Raw genomic sequence first — 16,810 nt, forward strand, 5'->3', positions numbered from 1 at the left:
ACACTCATAACTGTCAATGAAGTGATAACAACATCTTGAATACAAGAGCAAAATTTGAAAACTATTCCATTTGGTTTATCATATTGTATTATGTGATATCTTTATGCTGTCACATGAAGAACGCATGCTAATAGCACAAGATTCAATGAAAAAATATAGAGGGAAAAAAAAAAAAAGAGCTTTGAACTGATTTCCTTTTCCTTCAGCTTTATAAACATCCATTACCAGCAAAGTATGTTTATTTAAATATAATTCACAAGTGAACAACAACCTCGAAAATGAACATTAACAAAGCTCAACTGCCTGGGATGGTGGGGTGGTGTGGGGGAGGATTTTTTTTCCATCCAAAATGCTTTGAGGCAGTTCTATGAACCTAAACTATGGTTTCATAGACTGATAACTGTCAAGAGCAGACAACACTCAAGAGAAGCAGAGGGTACTACGATTACAATAGCAAGGATGTTTAGCATGGATGGTCAAAGGGTGCTATTGTAATGGTCGTGGGCTTACACCAGCGAGTGTGCATTGAGCTTACCAAGGCCACTGCGATGGGGGACACTGGGTACTTTATTTGGTAGGACAAGTGACTTGCCTGTTGCGAAGGGTAAGCCAGGATAAGAACCTGCACGCCTGGCGTTTCCATACGAGCCCTCTCTCTCTAACTCTCTCATTGTTACGGCCCAATGATTATGTGCATGCATTCCAAGCAAAGGGCAGGGTTAGAGCGTTGTAAAGCATATTTTTCCTACGGAAATCCAGGCAACAAGTCGGCTTGAAGATTGGAATCAGGATTGTCGGGTTAAATTCTGATATATCCTGTCTTATGAACTGCATTTCATCCTTGTTTGGCGTGAAGGATTAAAACAGTTTTTCTTTTCTTCCAAAACAAAAAGTGTTCCACTGTTTATATTTGATGAAATTCTGTCAGGAAGGGCTAAAAAAAAACAATTGTTTTGCACATATACTGTACAAGGAATAGGTTTTTTTTTTTGTTTTTTTTTAATGTGTGGCACTTAAAATGGCATCTGTTCATTAATACTTCCCATCAAGAACATAGCCTGATGCAGATTCCCAATAATCTTAGTCCATCATTCAAATGAAGCCAAAACAGTCATTTGGATGTCTCATCTAAAATGAGGTACAGTACTCGTACAATTAATGTGTATATATATATATATATATATATATATATATATATATATATATATATATATATATATATATATATATATATATATATGTATATATATATATATATATCGGGAATTGTCACGCTCAACACCACCATCCTCCAACTCCCCCCCCCCCTTCCCACATCACATGTCCCATCCATCCACAGTTTCAACTCTCATCCCCTACCTTAAAAAGTTAAATTTCTATCAATAACTTCTACTCACTCTGTCCAACTCCCCTGTCTTTCATTTTGTTTTCCCCTCCATCAACGTCACTTCATGCATGTAATTTCTTGATAACAAAAGGTTGCTTTCCTTCCCTTCCCGTCAACCGTACGTTCTCTCGCCGCCTTTGAAGCATCCAAATCCGAGTCTGATTAAAAATATATATCTAGTTAGATATTGCACCAACAACACAGTATCCAACATGCATTTGACACAAGTCGTTATCAAACTCAAATTGTTTCAGGTTTAGGGTTAATTACCTTCGCATTCTGCGAAAGGTTATGTTTTGGTCGGCGTGTATTTATTTATTTATTTGTAATCTTGTGATTCGTATAACTCAAAAAGTATTAAACCGAATTGCATGAAATTTGGTGGGATGATTGGTTATTAGCCAGGAAGCATTCGATTAGATTTTGGGATCGTTCGGGTCAAAGGTCAAGGTCACGAAAAGGTCAAAATTGTCTTTTTACGATAACACGGTCAATTTTTATTCAATTTGCATGCAACTAACGCCAAAATGTTCAGAATTCAACGCCTCATCTTGTGATATGCAATATGACACAATGACGCCCATACTCTTGTTACCGGTTAGGGGTCAAAGGTCAGGGGGGTCACGACCTTGAAAAATATGCGGTTTTTGTCATAACGCGGTCAATTCTTGTCCGCTTTACATGAACCCAGCACCAAAATGTTCAGAATTTAATGCCCAATCTTGTGACACAATGACGTCATAACACATGTCACCGGTTGGGGTAAAATGTTGGGGGGGGGGGGTTACGCCCTTGAAAAATATGCGGTTTCAGCATAACTCAGTCAATTCTTATTCAAGTTGCATGAAACCAGCATCAAACGAGATTACCTTCTCTTGTTGAAACGTTGTATTCACCGAGCTTGCGAGTGAAGACTCGCCAAAACGACGTGAGTTGATTGTTGTTTAGTCCGTAGCCCCCGAAAGTCGGGGGGGGTCATGACATTATAGATATGTGGTTTGTGTCATAAGACTATTCATATAAAACCAGTTCCCCACACTCATACCAAGAACAAAAAAGTAGTGGTAGCGAAGGTATGCGCTCTATGAGTGCCCGTTCTAGTTAAAGAAGGCTTCACCTTCACATCATCGCATGATCACACGTGGTACTTTTAAAATCCCCTTCGACCAAACAATCACAATTTATCGTTGCATACACGGCATAATGTGAGCTCTTTAATATCGATCAAATGCAGGTGCGAAAAGCAGTTTAATGTCTCCTCTGAAATATAGTGTTGAGCAACGGCTGCAAGGCAGGCACACACGCGCATGCCAACTGCGCAAAAATCCTCCCAGCCAACAAAAGAGTGGTCACACAAGACAGTCGAGCATCCGTAATGTGAGTGGGATGGCGGCGTTTGACTTGAAAACTAATTCTGGCAAAGAAAAGCCGGTGAGTCTTACTGCATCACAGCACAATGTGAGGGGTGCAATTCAAGATTTTCCTGAACAAATCTGCACATAAATCATACAGCCTAAATCCCCACAGACTCCTCTTACCACTAGAACACATTCATTACGACTTGTCACATTAACGCAGCCCCCTCCCCCTCCCTCCAATGCTGATGCACGGTTATATTCCAAATTTTGCCATGTTCGCCAGAAAAAGTAGAGTGCAAGTGCAATCCATGCTTTCCAGCTGTATTCACAGCTCAAAAAACCAGGAAAAACCCACAAAGTCAAAGGGAATGTACAGGACGTGGAAACTCAACTGGTAAGTGCACACACCCCACAGATACTTTTTCCATAAACCCCACAAGAGACGGCATGCATTGCAACGCTGCATGCAACAAATTAAATTAATTGCCAGTGCTTGGGGCGACAAGCACAGCCAGAGATCAAATGGGGCATCAGTGATGCAATCAGTCACTTGCTGGGATGAAATGCAGATTTTTACACAGTCATCATTACGTCATGATCATCCACCAGAGGGCTTGCAGGTCGATTGATGAGCTGTATGATATTACTCGCTGGTGATGCAACTGTCCATAAGGACTTGCTATGCAGTTGTGCGATTGCGTTGAAGCTGGATAAATACTTGATTGATTGTGCAGTGCCACCACCACATTATGTGTATGCAGGAAAGAGGGCGTTTCAAATTGACCTGCTTTGTATATAAAAGTCGGAGCAACGAATGTAGGTTAACAATTTTGAGAGAATTGGTGCTGATTGCATTTGCAACCATTCCCCAAATCACATTCCCCACTTTAGGTAACAGGTGCTGAAATCAAGATTGGTGTAAAAGAGATAGCAAGAAGTGTGTGTTCCATTGTGCTCGATGGTTCATCTTGGGTTGGCCGCTTGAGAATCAAAAGAAGAACTTTCAACTCTCGTTTGCGGCCAACCCAGTCGGAACCATGCGCCGTTCCCAATGCCAAAAGCCCTAAATGAAGGAGCAACACAACAAGACTCACGAGACTGTCATCATTACGACCAAGCACTTGTCATGACACTTAGCTTCTGATGAGAAAGGCAAGATGTCAAGCAAGAATGAGGATAAACGCTCACCACATAAACGCTATCCAAGCAAGCCTAATCATCTCACTTGCCACAGTTATGCTCAGCTGATTGGAGCAATGTCAACGCACCGAAAGAGGGTGGAACAGCTAATAATTATTTATTTTCCTGTCAACATAAACTAAAAGCCCATTGATATTGATTGGCGATTGGCTGCGCATTGGGCTGATTGCCTGTCAAGGACATCTGTATTAAGGAGCACCTCAGTGGCAAGGTGTTTTGATGAACAAGACGATGAAGAATTACTTCCTGGAGAAGTGCTGTGCATGTCCCAAATAATTCCATTCTGATGCCATACAAAAGCCAATATTCCAATGAGATAAGTGTGTGTCCAAAGTCAGAGAATACCTTTCAAAGTGATCAAGTATCATTTTTTGTGATATACAACTGATTTTTCGAATAAACAGTGGCAATGCAAAATTCCAAACATTTGTACTGACAACGTACAAAATATTTGGAGAACATTTTCATGATGCCAGTTCATCTGCCGTGATGAAGTACCCCAGCTTCCAATGAAGTCCCTCGATAACTGCATGAATGCAAAAGTTAAAGTCTGCGTCCTTGCATGTGTGTGTGTGCGTGTACGTGCACGCTACACACTCAGAGGATCGGATAATGAAGAACGACAATTGAATCAAGACAAGCTGATAAGCACGCTTGGTGGAAGACCACTGCATGGTAGCAAAATAGTCGCACAATGTCACAGCTGATATTGCAATAACACTTTGTACTTTTCAGGTACGTCGCCAATGCCAAAAACAATATGCAACCACATGCTCATTTATTACAACCAGCGAAAGAACAATTACATACAATTTATTGCAAGAATCGGCAGAAACACCTCTCCACATGGTTAGCTCAAGTAATCCAAGTTCAAATCTGTTACAACCTCCATCACAGCAAGTCATCTGCCCAGTGAAATGCCAAGGGCAAAATGCTTCCTCGGCAAACATGCCGTCATCACTAACGATAAGATAATGAGGGAGGTTTTAATATTATGCATGAGCATGCAGTCCAGCTTGTGGTGGAACAGGGCAGGAGGGGTGGGGAGGGGAGGGGGAATGTGTCAATGTCATGTGCCACATGCAACTGACAATCTGTTCTGCACCAAATTTCAGTACTGCCACCTTGATCAAATGACGTCACATGTGCACAGAGCTTACAATGTTTTGGACTCGGTATATAGAGGTACTTTAAAAAAAACAAAAAGTGTCATTAAAACCACAATCTAATTGTTTTTTGTAGGTTTTGTCATGAGGAGAATTACAAAAAAAAAATTTTTCATCTTCACACTGCTAAAGGAGGATTGGTGTGCAGATGAGTTTCACGAGAGGAATGGTAACGAGCTGGCTGAAGTGGGCAGGAAACCTGGTGTGGATGGAGAAAGATAGACTTTGGAAGAGAGCAGATGTGTTGAAAGAGTGAGGCAGGAGAAAAAGGGGTAAATCGCGATCGAGATTGGAGGATTTTGAGAATATGGATGTCAGAAAGGTGGCGGATGTTGATGCAGAGTGGAAAGAGATGGTTGGTGAAATTAGGTGGTGGAATATTGTGGACAGAGCGAAACCCATATAATGGGATTTTGAAGAATAACCAAAGTTTTCATCTTCACAGTTCAAAAGGTGATCAAAAATTATTCAATGAGGTTCAGAACGAGCATGGAGGGTGCACAGATGGTGATTTTTGCAAATGGACATGTCGCACATCATTCGCACCTCTGCCTCTGCCTCTGCCTCTGCCTCTGCCTCTGCCTCTGCCTCTGCCTCTGCCTCTGCCTCTGCCTCTGCCTCTGCCTGAAAGGGTCCTTTTCAAAGCCATCTGAACAGAGCTTCGCTGCTGCCAAGCGATTTGAAAGAGCCGTTCCAAAGCTCTGCCCTGTTGTACCTTCCATGAAATGTAAACGTAGCGATGCCTCCACAGTCAGATTGTCGATCAATTACCGCCAAGCAGAGGGATTATTGAATGAGCAATGGCGCGGTGGAATATAAATGCCATTATTTGGACGAGTTATTTCAGAAAAAGCGAAGAGCCAAAGCAAATTTGCAACCCTGTGCTCGTGCACCCCCCTTGGGCTTGCCGTGATAACGTGGCGCGCGTTTCACAATTTACAGCTGTGTCCCAGCTAACACTCTGAAAATTACTGGCCGCGATAGAGAACCGCTGTCACTGCCAATGCATCTGCAACCTTGGCCCATGAACCGAGCGGCGTGAGAGGCAGGAAGGGACCTGTCGGCGACACGACCGTATATCTGCACACAAGCTCGGGTAAGCAGTACAAGGGCTGGGGTTTCAAAGGACACTGGAATTGATCTGTGAGCATCGTGGAGATGGAAAAAAAAAAAAAAAAAGGATTTGATTTTTTTTGTGGGGGTTCAACCAAGCACAAACCCTGGTAGTTAAACGAGTTGTCCTCATGCCTAATACAATCCAAACCACAATGGTACTCAGTGGAGCTCACACTGCTGCCAGGCTGAACAGTTGATATTTTGTATTCCACTGAAGGGCTGGATCTGAATCCAGATCTGAACCAAAATCAAATCAGCTTGTTCTTGTCACCAAAGCAACTCATCCAGCTAGTTTTGTCATAACTCGTCCACAGTTTTGAGATATCCTGTTTACAGACAGACAGACAGACAAAAAACAGACAGAAAAAGACAGACAGACAGACATGAGTGAAAACAAACTCTGTCCACCTTCAGTGATGGAGGTAATAAGCATTTTGTACTTGCATGTGACAAAATATGTCATCGGTGGTGGCTCGACTACTGGGAAGGAGAGGAAAACCCAAATGCATTTTTCGTGATACTGACATGCTCATTACACAAGTCCATTTTTCTTATTTCTCTATCTGCAAGAGCACGGCTCATGGGTGAGCAAAGCTAAACTGGCAGTGTGATTGTGGGTCAACAAGTTGGCACAACCAGCAAGGAGAGAGAGACAGACACAGAGACAGAGACAGGAAACACTGAAATCAGCAAATAAGAGGGTTGTTTTAGGAAGGGTCAGTAAGTGTAATAAAGATCATGGCTCAGGGTGAGGGGGATGACACAAGGTAGCGGTGCATTACCTGCTTGAAACTCTGGAAGGAAGAGCGGGAAAGAACAGCTCGGGAAGATGGTTCCATAAATGGGAGAAGTGAGGAACTTGTATAAGAAAATGAAAATAAAATTGGTGCTGAGAGTATTTGCCTCTTCTTTTATATAATTGAGGCAGCCATGATGTCATTGATCTCACAATGTTGGAGGGGAAAAAAAAGAATGGGATGTAGTTGGGAAAAGGATGTGGTAAGGAAACAAAAAAGGTGGACCCAATCACCCAACCAAGCTAGAAATTCGTTGTGACGATAAAGGTCCATCGATGGTTTGGTCTGCGATTGGGACGACACATGACATACGCAAAGCCTTAAACACTCCTTTCGAGGAAGGAAGGAAGGGTGAGTAATGGAGGGGAGCAAGGTGGAGGTGGGTTAGGGGATAGAATGAGACAGGAGGGAAGGGAGGCATGAGTCGACAAACTTAAAGGTCCGTGTCTGGAGGATTTCGTTTTTCATCCCCCAAGACAGCGCTACCCCATCACCTGAAAAAGAGATCGTGAACTCTACTTGGATAAGCCTGGCGTTGGCTTAGCCGTTAGGGTGGTGGCTTGGGATCGGCTTAAGCGGTTAGGGTCCTGAGTTTGAGCCGCGGTTTTCGCTGAATTAACACCAGGGGGTCGACTCAGCCTTCCATCCTTCCGAGGTGGGTGAAATGACCACCAGATTACCGGTAATTGGAACACTGCATCAGCGGCATAGCTGTCCCAATAACCAATGATGCAACCAGCAGCCAAAAAGGCTGCAGACGATTGGTACTTGGATAAAAGGTGAAAACTCTGTGATCAAGTGGATAATTCAGGTCCATTTGAGCTTCTTTCAAACCAGGGAGTTAAGTTTAACCAACCATATAAAACTAAACAAGCCGGTAGGCGACATGGGTGGTCGCTATATAATTGCATACTCGTCGTACAGTTTTTGACGGATCGGGCTGAAATTTTTTTGACAAAGAGGTTAATTATAGTGCGCATAAAAGCCTGGAAGCCGATTTTTGATTTTCGAAAAAAATATATATATATTCGGATTTTTTTTCAAAAATTTCAAAGTCCCGTTGCTAGGCAACGGTGGCGTCCATAAGCAACGGTGCTCAAAAGCATACAACTCGATCCTGGTACGAACCTACCAGTCAGGTTTCATCAAAATCGGTTGACTCCTCTGGCCTCCAGAGCTGTCCATTACATACAAACAAACAGACGGACGGAAACCCTGACAATAACGGTAATCTCGCGACCGCTTTGTTCCAGAATAAATAAATGTTGGCCCAGAGGATGGTTTGTAAAATATAAAATACGCGCCAATAATATCGTCATCGCTCGCACAACAACAAGCGACGAGTGTTGACACGCCCCTTCACCGGGACTCTTCTTCTTCGGGCAAAATGTGAAGCCAGTGCAAACGGCATCGACGCCCTCTAACGCCGTGAGGCGCAAACAGTCGCGAAACGAGCGTCTCAAACACGGAACATCAATTCCTCCTAACCCCCCCTCCCGACTTGGCAGAGGAGCCTTCGTAACCATGACGTTTCTCATGGACGTGACGTAACACGGTCAGGGCTCGGCTGTCCAATGAATTTGTCGAAGTCCGTGCAGGTTTCGCGCGTCCGCAAAAAAAAAAAAAAAAAAAAAAAAAAAAAAAAACACGCGCACAAACTTTCCCACGAAACACTCACACTTCCCGTGAGTCTCACATTTCCCTTTGCAAGTGATGTCTTCCTCATACCGGGTGAAAATCCGAAGCAATTATCACTTTGGTATTCGTTGTTAGAAAAGGGAAGATAAACATTGGGAGAACTCCACTATTCAGCACACACCTGTGTGTGTACCCGTATACATGTATATATATACGATCTCTCGCTAGAACAACAGCGAGAGTTCTCCGAACCGTCTCAGCCTCTGAGGCGCACGTGTCTCGAGTCGCTCACCTGAATTCAAGGTGTGCTCGTGTTCTCGGGCGCCAACAACAAGAGCACGGGCCATCAGGCTCAGAAGCAACAGAGTTCCGCAGAAGCGCATGACGAGTGACGAGTGACGAGTGACGAGTGAGGGGTGAGGAGTGAGGAGGATCAGCCTCTCGACGCGAGGCACGAGAGGCGCGGCCCAACGGAGCCCCGTTCCGCACGAGTAGGAAGAAAGTTTTCGCAGCTGTTTTGGCAGCTCTCGGAAAGCCGCGGCTCAGTACTTACATAACGGAGCGCGTGCGCCGCGCAGGGTGTCCGCGAGAGCGAGCGCGCGGTGCCCGCCAATGGGAAACCTCGGCGAGGAGGCTCCGCCCCTCGCTCCTCCCCGTCCTCGCGATCATCCGCGCCTTGCCCCGCCCATTACCCCTCCCCAAACTCATCCTCTCCCTCCACACCCCTGACGAACCACCTCCCACGCACGTAAACGCGCACATCACCACTTAAGCTTATCGCTACACAACGGCGGCGACAACGGCGCAGCCCGCAGGTGAATTCAACACACGAAATTATTTGTCCTTTATCAAGTACTCGGCGCTTTGTTGTTTGAATTACCAACGAGTTTAATTGTTCTTATAAATTATGAATGCATTTTTAATCCACGTGTTAAATTATGAATAAAAAGTTCATCTTTTTTTTTTTTTTTTGTCTGTTCAAAGCGACGTTAAGCTGGGATGGACGGTTTTGGGGAGGGGGGGCATTCAAAAGGAATACTTTTACAATTACAATTCGTGAGATGTGAGACGTCAACCAAAAGTGAGATATTTTACACATTGTTGACAAAAAGTGCAATTTAAATAAAGCTAATGCAAGCAAGCAAGATAACCGGCTTCGCCACCTGTCCATCGCTTTGTGGTTGTAAGTGAGGTATGGAACGAATGTGTGGAGCGAGAGTATTCGTCAGATGTGAGTTGCACCTAAAATGGAATACAATCCGACACAAGAAAAAAAGAGCAATCGGAGATTGCAGACCCTCACCAGGACTTGTTTTGTGTGGTGTTTGTGTATTTTGTGTGGCGTTTGTGTACTGGTGTGTATAACTAGAACTGCCACTAGAACTGCCACAAGAACTATAGACATAACTAGAACTGCCACTTTATAACTGCTGACGGTGATCACCGGGTACCAAGACGTCCCGCTTTGATGCAACCCCGCTTTGATTGGACACCTGACCCTGACCCTGACCCATGACATTTATTATTGTTCAATTGAATTCAGAATGGGATTAAAATAAATTAAATTCAAATCAAATGGAAGACCAAACAGGTACTGTATTGGAGTCATCAGAAGGAACCCGAACAAACAAACAGCAAAGATGAAGTCATCAGGAGGAACCTGGATAGGATTCACATTTCAGCTGCTACTCCTCTACCTTCAAACCCATCCAGGCACAGACAAGTGACGCTTGTTCAAAAATAAATAAATAAATAAAATAATCAAAAAATTCAAAAATAACCCAGATCAAATAATTAAATAATTCTGACTGCCACACCATATATACATCCAATAAGGTTGAAATTTGAAACACATATTGCGCATCATGACTCGATCATAATTGTGAAGTTTCACATCGATTGATTAAGTGGTTCAAGAGAAAATAAAAATTTAAGGTTTTCTCTCAATCCAATATGGCTGCCAGACAAATGTGACATCAATTATTCATGAATACTCTGGTATCCCCAAGTTTTGGGGAACATTTGTGTGAAATTTCCCCCTCAATCTGTCCAGCCATTCTGGAGAAGAAGATTTTTTATTGCTTTTAGGGTAAATCCAATATGGCTACCAAACCAGTGACCGATGACGTCATATGTGTGAACCTTTTGTTCCTCATGGATAGGCGGTCACACGTGTAAAGTTTCGCCTCGATCTGTTCAGCCGTTTCATAGAAGATTTTTGAAGATTTTTATTTAAAAAAACAATATAGCTGCAGAATAATGTGACCAATGACATCATCAAATTCTTTTTTCTGCAGACAATTTTATCCAGAGATGATCCACAAATTTTTCATACTGAGCAGATGTAGCGTTATCTATATATATATATATATATATATATATATATATATATATATATATATATATATATACAATTATGACGTCATAATTATCAATAAAACATTCGACATGAGTTGTCGCTCCAATGGTGAAAAATTAATTTCAATCCGACAAGCTGTTGCGGAGAAAACACTAAAGTTCTGAGCAGACAAACAAACACAAACAGACAAACAAACAGACCCAAATGCAATACCCTCTCCTTCTTCGGTGAGGGTAACTCGGGAGTTCATACAACAATCACCTCATTCCATGCTGTCTTGAGAAAGGACATGGGCGGGGGGTCTACGAGTGGTAAATTTGATTGGTCATGATGATGTAAAACACCGTAATATTTTGTCCAAGTACTGCTAAATGGAAGGGTTTTGAAAGTACCAAAAAGGGGGTGTGAGTCATCGACTCGTCCTGTTCAAGTATGCAATTAAAATGAAATTAAATAAAGATTTTTCAGGTTAGAGAAAGAAAAAATACCAGAAGTTTACCATTGTTGATGCAGTGTCTTATACACCACCTTGTATAATGCGGCATATTAGTTATTCATGCCTGTTGTTTGTATCCTTTATAATGTCCTTAAAAACAATGTGTCCAGTTTGGAATGATTTTCAATTAGGTTTGACTGCCAGGCAAGTGGACATCGTTAAAATATTACCTCACTCCTCTCTGCGCATGTGCGATCAGGACGAATCCAGAGCCAAAGTACTGCCAAACAATAGGTTTGCTTTCTGATATGTGTTCAAAATATTCCGTCATTCAAATGAATGTAAGTTGTTCTTCAATCAATCAAGTAAAGGGGCTATCCACACGTATAATAATGGAATAACTGTCTAGGGTCACTATCTGTTTTATCCATGCAGTTCCGAGAACCGCAACACTACCCCCTCCCTTTTGCTAGACTCGACCCGAGTCGTTAACGTTCGTGTGGCATGCAGGTGTAGGTTCCCCTCATACATTTTACCTACGGATCCATGAGTGCGACATTTCGAACACATGTCCCAAAAATAAATAAACTAGTGCGTTGCGTAACTGAACTAAAAGACTCATACGGACAACTTATCTACATTGCCGGAAATTTGAAACTAAACAAAGAAACAGGTGGGTTAGAACTATATGTATTTCTAATACTTACATTACCTATGGCCCAGGAGTCAGGACCTGTGACTTCAGGAGAGAACACAATAAAGGCAACAATCGGGGATGAGTGTAGCAGCAGGCAATCAATGATTCGGCATCTTCAGGGCCCTCAATGGTCCTTTGTTTGGTTGTTTGTTTTTTTGTTTTGTTTTCCTGGCTGCTGGAGGCAACTCACCCGAACACGGCAGGCCACACGCCGTCTCACAGTCCATTTTGACTGGCCTTTATAAACAACAAGGAGATGTCCGGGCTGCACAATTGCAGTCCCCGGTAACGCGGCTGCCTGCAGGGCAGTCCTTGCAAACACTTTCACAAAGATGGTCCTGGCACACATGGTAAAGTTGAGTGATATGGGAAGGCAAATAAAGGCATGGGCAGGTATGGCAAATGGAGTCAAGGCAAAGGCAGATAAAGGCATGGCAAATACAGACCAGGTAAGGTGCGACAGCACAACAGGTCGGCACATGAAGCTGGCCGGCCTCGGTGTAGTCTCGTGAGGTTGTGGAAGGAGTGTGGTGGCGTTGGCCGGTCTGAAGATGGGCTCGGTCCTACCCTACGGTCTCCCCCCAACCTATTGCCGATGCCTGTCCTTGTCCATCCCCACCCCCATTCGGTTGTCACAACAAAAAAAAAATACTTTTTTTAAATAATTACGTGTGTGCTAACCCCCTTATCGTCTTTGTTCGGCTAACCTGTCCTTACTGTCTATTCCCAATCCCTAAGATCCCTTTTGAAAGGATTGAGGAAGAGACAAGTGAATCTGTCTCGAGGCCCAATGCAGCCTCAGAATAGCTCCCACAGGTTTCAGAAATTTCCAAGGCGAGTCCAGCGGCCGAAAAAACAGTAAAGGGATGGATGGTGTGAAGGGGTACACATTGGCTATCTATCCTTACAATTTATTAAACTTTAATCTAACCCTGGGGGTTTCAACACGCCTGTCTCTTTAAACTATCGGTTCTAGCAACCATGATTCCCATCCCCCGTGTTGATGTTCATTATTAATTTGGGCCTGGCCTACAAATTTTCTCCCATGCTCTTGCACAATTTCGTGGCTGGGCAGCATGGCTCCACTGGCAGGTCTACCCACCTCCGAACTCGATCTTCAGCACCCCCGGGTCGCTGAGGCTGTCTCCAAGCCTATGAACGTGGGGAATGCCCTTCCTGGCATTTTGGCGCTCCGGGTCCCCCTCCCCTGGGCACCCATGCCCATTACACTAACTCGGTCGCTTGGACCCATGGCCTATTCTGGCCGATTACTTCGGTGCCTGGGGTGCCCTCTACCCAGTACACATATTTCACCAGCCACGCTCCCAGCTGGTCAATAGTCTCCTGCACACCGACAAAAGGTTTCATGCCTTTGTTCAACACCAACAACAAACCGACATCCTTTTGGTTAATTTAACTAACCCGCTTTTACTAAACGAACCCCGGGTTCCATTGGGTGGGATTCACTCCTCCCCCCCCCCCCAATCATTCATTTTCACCATGCGTTCCACATTCACTCAATTCACACTTGGGCCCGCTGACCCATATTCACTCATCGTATATATTTTTTTTCACACCAACACTGACTACTAACTACGTCCACCTTACGAACTCGTGCTCCCCGTCATCCCTTATTCTAATGCACGTTCTATTTAACTCCATCGCTGAGCTATGTCCCCACTACACGTTCCATGTCTGTCCATGTCTCCAATCCATTTCAAATTTTTTTTTACCGAAATTCCCCCAAACTGTTACCGGTCCCCATGGAGGACGACTCATAATGCCCCCATGAGGCCGGTCTATCGAACACTAAACCCTTCCCCTAACTAATGCTCCTTTGCAGTTTGGGGAGTGGCGAGGGGGTGTCGGGGGCCGGCTAGTCCAGTCTGCCCGGGGCGGAGTTGGTGGTCTGGTGGGTCGGGGTCTCTCCCTGCGTGGGGCCCTGCACTCCCGCGACAGGTGGCCCACTCGTCCACAGTTTTTGCATTTAACCGGGCATGGTGCATGCTTCCAATGTTCCAAATTGCACCCCCCTTTGTTCCGAATTGGGGTATTTAATAATGGCACACCAAGTGTCCTCCTGCGAGCCACTTGCCATGGTCCTGACCCTGCCAACCGGCGGTCGACCATGTTCCAGACCATTCCCTCGAGCTCCGCTCGAGTGCCAAGACCAGTCCCGGTTCCAGGCTCACGGCTGTCCATGGGGCCCACCTGCCGGACAGTTATCACATGGCGCTCAGACCCTCTGGCCGGCGGCTTCGCTGCCTCTCATCGGGCGGCAGTGTCAGCCGCCTTCTGGAGGTTTTCCGGCCGAAATGCCGTCAGCAGGACCCCGGTGTCAGTGCCCCCAAGAGCCTAGATAAAATAGTCCAGGGCAAGGTCTTCCTGGTTGGGTGCTGCCATGATCGCAAGCGCGATCCCACTGCACGGCGAATGTCATAAGGCCAAATCCCCCATTTTCTCACAAGGTTGCCGTTTTCGCCCACTGAGCTGAGCTTTAACAAGCTCGCTCTGCTGTTCTATTCCGAATTGATTACTTATGGCCGAACAGAGGCCTGCCAACGTCATTGCTCCTGGGGGCATAGTGGTCAGGACCTCAGCCGCCGTGCCGCGCAGTACCGCCACGAGATAGATCCCACTCTCGTCCACGCTCCAGCCATTACCCCTGGCCACGTGGTCAAATACGCCCTCAGGTCGGTCTTCCCATCGTACGGAGCTAGCGTCACCGTCCGGCCTCCCAGATTCCTAGCCCCACTCACCAGTCCTTGAGGGACAAATGCAGGGGCGGACCCTCTGGATTCCGGCGGTGCCCTACCTCCGCAGAGCCCAAGCTACTCACCCAGACAATTCATCAACCCCGTCTGGGTCGATGCGCGCCCCGCACCATCTTGTGCACTCGACCATGCCATATTACTCGCACTCTGCACATACTCCGGCACAATCACACTGGGGGCTTATGTTAGCCCAAGAGACTCCGGAGCCTTTGCCCCCTCCCCAAACTTGGTATATACCCTTTAGCATCATGCGCCTGCTTCCCCTCGCACAGCCTTACCTTCACTGGACTCACCTGGTCACGGTCTGCTTCGAGGGATCGTATTCTCTCCCTCTGTTCCTGAAGGAGGACATCCTCACCCTCCTTCAGTGTTTGCATATTCCAATCCATTTTTTTCATACCACCTCTCAGTGCTTGCATATCACTCCTCTATCGGTTTCCTTCCAGTTCCATGCGTTCCATCATTTGTCTCATTATCTCCATAAACTGGTCCGTGTCCAATGGCTTTGGCGGAGCCGATCTGCTATGATCGGGTGTGGATCCGATAGGGCTCGCTAGGTCCTCTGTGAGGGAAATTTGATGCAGGGGGTCCTCAAGCATTGTTATAGATGTGGTTGCCCCCATTACCTCTGGGTATGGCTGCAGGGAATTATCTCCCTCAAAACTGTTGTCCTGATATGAGGCACAAAGTCCTCGAATATTGTACTCTCAAAACCCACCTGAACCAGCTTGTAATGGTCCGCCATGGTCCGTACTGGTAATTAAATAAAATTTGAATCCTGCTCATAATTTTGGGGGGAATCGGGGGGGGTTGCGAAGCACACCCCTGGCTTGAATCCCGTTCCAGATACCAAATTGTTGCGGGTTAGAATTCCGCAAATTTTTTTATGGGTCCATCCCACTCCTGACACCAAACTGTTGCAGGCCAGGGGGTCGAGTAAGAAGACCACTAGGTGGGGGAAGCTATGCTGGTTCCCACCAGACTCCCCGGAATTACAGGCCATCGCACACGGATAATTCAGTGATGCAGTAGGTCGCTTAACCGACCGTGGACGCCAATAACTCAACCGCGTGACCCAGGGTGCTCCTGTCTATGGGTTAATCGGTTTACCAAATTAATCACATGATTTAATTACCGGGGTACACGCCCTCGGTACGCCTGTCCAAACCGGATCACTGTACCGGACCAGATCACTTTACCGGATCGGATGCAGCCGAGCGAAACTGCCAAGGACTTACTGGCTAAAAGGAATGGATCATTGGGAATAAAGTCCCGGCTCAGCTAGGATTCGGACCATGCTAGATCAATGGAAGAAAAGACAAAAACGAGCAGGGAACATTCCTAATAATAATAATTTATTTACAATCAACTTACAAAAGGGGACACAGAGCAGACATAACGTGAAAATAATAACAATAACGATCTTCTGCGGTCTTAATTAGGCAGACAGGCACCAGGACACACACATACGCACACACACACATACACAGACAACCCGATGAAGAGGGAGTTCAGAACCAGGAATTGGGTACCGTAAAGGAGGAGCTTGAGTCGAGAAGGGGCGGAGTCCAGAGTGCAAGGATGGAGGAGTAGGCAGGATCAGGTAGGCGGGTCGCGTCGACGTCGTGTGGGCGGAGACGAGGAGGCAGAGTCCAGGCAGCAGGAGGCGGGTCGTGGCGGTGTCGGAGAGGCGAGGCGAGAGAGGCGAAGAAACTCAAAAAGCAAGAGAGAGAGAGAGACGGAGGGACTTCTCCAACCTTTATAGGATTTGCAGCTCGGGGGGAGGGGCCACCCCAAATCGTAACGTCATCACCTGCATAGTGTGCTCCAATTGGCCCTGACCCCTCATGTGGCCCGCCAGCTTGGGCCGGAAACCCCCTCT

The 16,810-nt window shown here is 45.6% G+C and overlaps 1 protein-coding gene across 1 annotated transcript in view; it reads right to left on the reverse strand.

Moving 5' to 3' along the window:
- Window positions 1-9,234, reverse strand: part of LOC147026436 (receptor-type tyrosine-protein phosphatase mu-like) — a 458,466-nt gene extending 449,232 nt beyond the window's left edge. Inside the window, exon 1 of the mRNA XM_085883577.1 lies at window positions 8,955-9,234. Coding sequence (XP_085739703.1) covers window positions 8,955-9,045 — 91 coding nt within the window. The 5' untranslated portion in view covers window positions 9,046-9,234. The remainder of the gene's footprint in view (window positions 1-8,954) is intronic.
- Window positions 9,235-16,810: the final 7,576 nt, after the last annotated feature.

The sequence above is a fragment of the Eptatretus burgeri genome, chromosome 5 (genome assembly GCF_056783735.1).
Source record: "Eptatretus burgeri isolate ZD-2024b chromosome 5, Ebu_testis_v1, whole genome shotgun sequence".
In the NCBI taxonomy this organism is placed as follows: Eukaryota; Metazoa; Chordata; class Myxini; order Myxiniformes; family Myxinidae; genus Eptatretus; species Eptatretus burgeri.